This window comes from Petaurus breviceps, unplaced genomic scaffold (assembly GCF_028583685.1).
Source record: "Petaurus breviceps papuanus isolate PSGF00001 unplaced genomic scaffold, PetGlider_PUasm1.0 76, whole genome shotgun sequence".
Taxonomy (NCBI): Eukaryota; Metazoa; Chordata; class Mammalia; order Diprotodontia; family Petauridae; genus Petaurus; species Petaurus breviceps.
In genome coordinates, this window is record NW_027186473.1 from 39805859 (window position 1) to 39813339 (window position 7481).

The 7481-nt window shown below is 39.2% G+C and overlaps 1 protein-coding gene across 2 annotated transcripts in view; it reads right to left on the reverse strand.

Moving 5' to 3' along the window:
• Positions 1–6062, reverse strand: part of PCDH18 (protocadherin 18) — a 15535-nt gene extending 9473 nt beyond the window's left edge. The window contains exons 1-3 of one of the 2 annotated variants that reach the window (XM_069105377.1): positions 2961–6062; positions 1117–1202; positions 840–1003 (exon numbers count right to left, since the gene is read on the reverse strand). In XM_069105377.1, the coding sequence (XP_068961478.1) occupies positions 840–1003; positions 1117–1202; positions 2961–5447 (2737 nt within the window). In that variant the 5' untranslated portion in view covers positions 5448–6062. Of the gene's footprint in view, positions 1–839; positions 1004–1116; positions 1206–2960 lie in introns of both variants that reach the window. The other variant, XM_069105376.1, reaches the window with a different exon arrangement.
• Between the last annotated feature and the right edge of the window lie 1419 nt (positions 6063–7481).

Sequence of the window (7481 nt, forward strand, 5' to 3'; positions counted from 1 at the left end):
AGAGAGAGAGAGAGAGAGAGAGAGAGAGAGAATTGTATTTTACTATAATTGGTTCCCTTTGTATTCCTATGTCTATTATTATATGAATTTGGGGTGCATCAATTTCACCAGACTGCAAAAGGGATCCACGACACTAAAAGTTAAAGAATCACTATTCTAGAGGGATGATGCTATATGTTGTAAGAGATATTTTACATCTATAGGACACAACTTTTAGGTGCCTCTGTGGATGTGTTGGGTCCTAAGGAAAATCAGGCACAGCTATGTTTTTCCCATCTAGTTATATAATTTGTAAGTGAAGGCTCTCTTAGAGCCCTCTTCCTCTTTCCCCAGTGGGTTGGACCAAATAGCTAGGAGGTCCAGCAATGGTAGTCAACCTTCTCTTCCCCTGCTATGTTTAGAGACCAAAATATGGCATCTTTTGCTCTACTTTAGCTTCTGGTTCTGAAAAAGTTCCCAAGATAGCAAACATTTCTTCTAAATTATAGTTCTAGGCATGACCATACACTAGCACAATGAGGCTACGTGGAAATATCCACCCAGTAATTTTAGAAAGAGTGCTACATGGTGTTTTAGGGGTGGGATACAGTGTCCTGCTTAAGACCAATAGCTTTTTAAAGTAATTTTAAATTGTTTCATCCTAAATGTCACCTTCCTACCTGCTTTGGGAGATGACATATATTTATCTGGAGAGAACAGAGGGAGAAAAAAGTAAAGAAGGAATTAAAGAATGGGAAAAGAAAAAACATAAGTGGCGCAATGTTTTCATTCTATTGACATATAATTTAGAGAGTCCCAGAAATAGCTACTCATTACCTAGCTATTCATTACATTCTTACCTGCAGGAATTCTTCCATCGGTGAGGAATAGGTCACTGAAACCTTCCCCAAGTAGCCGGTCTATTGGAGAATCACGACCCAGATCGTAATCACTGTCCCCTGCTTCACTGTCACCTCGGCCACTGTCCTTCAAGCTGAATTTGTCCATATCTTGAAGGGCATATCTGTAGATAGAAATCAGGCCACAATGAGTGCATAAATATTACTATATTCAAAGTTTCCTATTTCTGTTTGGGGATACCACATAAGAAATGGGCAGAATGATTAAATTCCTTACCTATAGCTCCTGGAGTATTTGTTTCCCCGAAAACTTGGCCGTGGCTGATATTGGCCCTGATGAAGCATTGAGAGAAGCTGAGAGACCTGCTGGAAGAAAAATAGTAAGCACCAAGTCCTAGAAATAAAATTCTGTATAACTGTCCAGACCTATAATTTCATCAATCCAGAAAATACCTGATGTGAAAATATTATTCTCTGATGCCAATCAGCAGTTCATTTTTAACTTATAGCTAAGTTGCCTGGGGTATTGAAAGGTTATGTGATTTGCCTAGAGTCACACAGCTAGTAATGTAAGAAGAAAGACTTGAACCTAGGTTTTTCTGACTCCAAAGCCATCTTTCTATACATTTTACCATATCACCTCTCACAAATGCAATATTATGGGGAGAAAAAGAAGAATTGGTTATTTCCTACTCCTTAGTGAACATGCTAGTTAAGCTTTAAAGTTTCACGGGCATAAAGAATACATTAGAGTCAGCATCTGCATGGTTCATTGCCTGTCACCAAAAGATAAACATTCTCAAGTCATTTCTCAGCAACTAAATCATAACCTCAAAGCGCTCACTAATTGTGTGTCAAAATCAATGGCAAATGAATTTGAAGATTTGTCAGTAATTAGATTTAATCGATTATTGCTTTGAAAATTAGGTTTCCTTTATTTAACTAATAAATCTATTTCTATTTCAGGTTCAGATCAAACAGATCTGCTTCTATTTCAGATTCAAGTGATCAATTATTGATATTAAGATACAGAGGGATATTATATAACGAGATCTCTAGGTAAAATGGTCACAGTACAGTTACATCTTCCAGGCAGCTGAACACCTACTGCAGACAACAGAATGTTATAAAGAGTATGGAAGTAATAGTGGGAGAATGGGTTTACAATCCTGACTATCACCTTGCTATCTTCGGTGGTTCTCTTTGGGCCTCAGTTGTCTCATATGTAAAATGATGGATTTGGACTTGGTGACCTCTATAGCTTGAAAATTCCATGATTTCATATAAAATGTATTTGGACAGCATGGTTACTGATTTAGATTTACAAGAGTCTTCAAAGGTCATCTAGTACAAATTCATCATTTAATGGATGAGACCATCTGAGACCCAGGAAGATTAATTGACTTGCCCATAGCTAAACAGGTTGTTAGTGGGTGTTGAATACAGGTACTATACTTACTCCAATTTCATTGCTATTTATCACTTGAAGTTACTTTCATGCAGAAGGAAAATGAAAATAGAGTGTTACTCTAAATCTCTGTGTGTCTATTAATATATATATATATATATTTATACACATACGTGCCTACACGTGATTTCTATGCACATTAAACAGACACCTATAACGATGCATGTACATGTGTGCATGCACATATGTGTATATGTATTATATGTGTACACACAAGAATTTATATGTATGTGTATATATATAGTATATGTTAAGTGACCCTAGTCATTTAAACTCTGCCTCAGTTTCCTCATCTCTAATATGAGGATATATTCATATGTCTATACATATAATACACACATATATAGACCAATACCAGCTGTTGTATGATATACACATATGAGTATACACATACCCACATCTATTTACCCACACACAGATATGCATACATATCAACATAATTATACATGTAAATGCATGTTTATATATGGTATTTGTAGGCTTACTCTATTTTAATTGCCTTATAATTAATTTATATTTTGTTCAATTATCTATGGATTAAGATAGAGTATTTTTAGCATTTATAAAAATATTTTAAGACTGAGATGTACTAATGTCATAATTCTGATTATTTACTAATGAATGGACTTAGATGCCATAGTTGATGATCTTACCTCAACAGCAGGAGTAGCATGGGTGAGTTCCAATGAGAAATTCTCAGGCACATGGTTCGATGAGATTGTCACTAGGCTATTGAGTGACTGGTGGCTGTGGTGACTCTGTCGACTGCTCATCTGCCCTCTTTCCAGGGTGGGAGAAGAAGAAGGAGATGACCTATGATGGGATCTAATGGGCAAAGTGCCATTAATTGTAGGCACTAGAGTAATATCTCCTTTGTGAATCTGTCTGGAGGGTCTTTTTGGATGGTGCTGATAAGTAGATTCTGCCACCCTACAGTTGTAGGAATGGTTGTCTTTCTTTTCTCTGTTGCACCGGGTTGCAAAGAGGACCATGATGACCAATAAGACTGCACAGATAGCCCCCAAGGAGATAATAATTATCATGGAGACATCCATAGAAGTCTGACTAACTGAGGTCATTGCTGTACTTGTCACTGATTCAACAAACTCAAAAACTGAACACCTCAAAAGTGCTTTGGTGTGGAGTTGGGGACTGCCTTTATCCTGGACAAGAATAGCAAGCTCCCATTCAGTGTGTGGAGTGGACTCCATGCTCACATTGGTGTAGATGTCACATGATTTGGAGTCTATAACAAAGATATTGTCTTCATTCCCTGCTACTATGGAACAGCTTAGTTCTGCATTCATGCCAGAGTCACGGTCTACAGCCCTTATTTTGGTAACATGGAAGCCACTTTCAGCCCCTTTAGGGATTGGGATTTCCGCTGTGTTATTTCGAAGTGCAGGGCCTACAATCACAGGGACATTGTCATTTTCATCAATGACAGTGAGCACAACTGTGGTATTGCTGACGAGTTGTTTTGGACTTCCCCCATCCCTGGCTTCAACCACAAAGGCAATCTGACTTACTTCTTCATGATCAAAGATTCTGAGGGCATAGATGGCACCATTAGATGGGTCAATGGTTACATATGTAGTTATGGAACTTCCCAGGATAAAACTTTCCAAAATAGTATAGGTGACTTGTCCATTTTCTCCTAGGTCAGGATCAGTGGCTGTGACAGAAGTGATATATGCCCCTGGAGAATTATTTTCAGAGATGACAAATTCATATCGGCTTCTCTGGAAATGGGGTGGATTGTCATTTACATCATTTATTTGGACAGTGAAATGTTTCACTGTTGAGAGACTAGGGGTTCCCCTGTCCTCTGCAATTACAGTCAAACTATATTCAGATCTCTTTTCTCTGTCCAGTGTGGCATTAGTCAAAATCAAATAATTGTTTTCATAGGTCTTCTGAAGTTTAAAGTGCCCATGTCCATGAAGTTTGCAAACTATCTCTCCATTCAGTCCAGAATCCTTGTCTTGTACCCTGACCAAAGCAACGAAGGAGTCGATGGGATCCCCTTCAAAAACATAAGATATTTCCTCTTTGCCAGGAGACATCAGGTTTATGTTAATTTCAGGCTTATTGTCATTCACATCTACAACTTTAATGATGATTTTGCAGTGAGCTGGAATTGAATTGGGGCCCATATCCTGAGCCTGAGCATCTATTTCATAGGATTTGGTGGTCTCATAGTCCACTTGCTTGAAAAGGGTCAAATGTCCTCTTTCAGAATCAATCTTAAAAGTCTCTATAATTTTGGGAGACACATGACTGCTGAAGGAATACACAATTTTCCCATTAGCGCCCTCATCTGGATCAGTGGCATTCAGGTCTAGGAGCAAAGTCCCCACTGGGGAGTTCTCCAAGAGCTGTATTACGTAAGATTGTTTCTCAAAAACAGGACTGTTGTCATTAGAGTCCGAAATGCTTATTTTGAGGATGGAAGATCCAGACCTCTGAGGCACTCCCATATCAGAGGCAGTGAGCTGGAGTTCATAGCTGGACTTCAGCTCCCTATCCAATTCTCTCACCACAATGAGCTCCGCGTATTTTGCCCCATCCGTCCTAGTACGCACCTCGATAGTAAAAAAATCATTGGCAGAAAGAGAGTAAGTGTGGAGACCGTTCTCTCCAACATCTGGATCGAACGCGCTGTCCAAGGGGATTCGAGTACCGACAGCTGCGCTCTCAGATATCTCAATGGGAATGAGAGGTCGAGAAAACTGGGGGGAATTGTCATTAATATCCAGCACCTCCACTTCAATGTGAAAAAGCTGCAGATGCTCCGTGGGCAGAGTGATCACATCAAACTCGATAGAACAGTTCAAGTTTTTCTGGCAGAGTTGTTCCCGGTCAATTTTCGCCCCTATGCTGATTTCCCCGTTATCCTCCCGGACTGTGAGTAGAGGAGAATTCCCCCTTTGCATTGCTCGGAAGCGCACCGTAGTCGGGTTAGGGAGTTTAAATAAAACATCAGCCACATCTTCCGAGAGTCTCGCAATGACCGAGCCAACCCTCTGTTCTTCATAAATCCTGTATTTCAGATTCTTGCCCAGCACGTCTCCATTGAAAGAGAACAGCAACAGTGCAAAAAAGGCTGTAAAGTGCATCGTCCAACTCATTTGGTGCATTGGGTGAGTTTCTGCAATTCAGCTCTCCCAACAACTTGAAGAAATATATATATATATTTTTTAAAGAAAACAATAGCAGTCCTTCCAACTTCCTCCGGCCACTTAAAACCCAGCCTACATTTGGTCCCTTAAACTTGAAGAAGACTCGTTCTAACCCAGTAGAAAAAAACTAACTCTTCACAAACTTCTTATTTAAAAATTAAAATTAAAAAAAAATCTGATTTATACACACCGTGTCATGACTTCCAGCTCTGCTCTGCACGTAAGCTGATCTCAGGCATATCTTCTCCACTGTTCTCTTTTCCAGGCAGAAATGTGTCACATCAGTCCTTTCTCCCTTGAGCAGTCAGTATCCATTAATGCAGGATGCCCGCCGAGCGTCTGCAGTGTATCTTTCCTGAGAGATCCTTTCACCCCCTTTCACTGCTCGGCTGCAGACTAAACACCCTTGATTGCTGACTCCAGTCTAAAATCTGTATAACTTCAGTTCAACTCAGACAAAGCTTTTTTTGCCCGGCATGTGTTGAAACGCTTCCAGCCAATCAGCGCACTCCCAAATCAAAGGCTGGTGGAGTCACAAAAGAGGGAAAGAGAAAGAGAGAGGGAGAGGGAAAGAAAGGGAGAGGGGGATAGCTGGAAGATCCTGGGGGTTGGGGGAAGGGCTGGGGAAGCTGAAGGAGGATGATAGCTATTCCTTCCCTCTTGCCTTCTTTCCTCCGGGCTCCTCCCTCCCCTCCACCACACACCTCCCCCCTTCATTTTACTGCATTCACTTTCTTAGAGTGTGCCACAACAAAGAGGAGACAAATTACTAAAGAAAAACTTTAAATCAACTTCGGGTAGTGTCTTTATTTATATGACACTTGAAATTGTTCTTGTAATCTTAATTAGGCTGCTTTCTTATGCAAACATGCGGTCATCCTTCTAGTTTACATAGTTTTAAGTCCTATTTTCACTTTTTTTTCCTTTCTGTGTGCATTTTGTTTGAAAAGGAGTTTAATAAAATTTGGATGGGGGGTTGGCTAGCCCTAGATGTGCTTCCCTCTCCTCCCTCACTATTAATACTTGGATCTTCCTAGTTATTTTTTTGTGGAGAGGGAGCGAACTAAGGCCCCTCCCATTTTTTCCTCTTAAATAAAGTGTTTAAGCAGCCTTTATTGAATAAATCCATGTCTTAAAGAGCAAACTTAGAAAGAAAAAAATTCTCTATCTCTTTCTGTTTCTTTTTCATTTTAATGTCATTCCTTCAAGACCAGAGAAAATATGGACAACTCCTTGCTCCTCCTAATTGGCTGGTAAAAGAAAACTGTGGAATCGAGAAATAACTTCATGACAACATAATCCATTTGCCCCCATCTCCTCCTCGGCCTCCCTAGGTTTCAGCATATGATCTACGTCTGTGTGTTTATTTTGTTTCCCTGTTCTTCAAAAATTCCTTTTCATCTTAGGTGAAAAAAGGTCATTCATGCTCTAGCATGACAATTTCTAGTAAAGCATACCATACCCATACCAAATGCTTCAAAATCATCCCAAGGGACAGCCAGGCTACATCTCCTATAAGGGGAAAATTTGCAATATCTCTGTTGCTCACAGGAACTATTAGATACATAGATAGATACAGATAAATAATACATACATATACATATATATACACACAATACATATATGTTTTAAAATACACACAAACTAAAACAACCCTGAAACATATATAGATAAAAAAATTTTAAAAGCCTAAGCCAGAATTTAATTCCTTATATATCTAAATCCTTTGGAACCTGATGTAAAAAACTCCCAGTATATCCAGTTCACAGAAACTGATCTATTATTCTTATTTCAAATATGATTATTTATGATATGCTTTCTGTTCTGAAATATCTTTTAAATTTATCATCAGAGAAACAGGATGGCTGCTCTTCCATTACTCTTTTGTATTATATGTCTTTGCTCACTTCATTCACTCACTTTGCTTTTTGACTTCACCTCCCAATCTCCTTTTCCTCATCTCTCTCTCTCTCTCTCTCTCTCTCTCTCTCT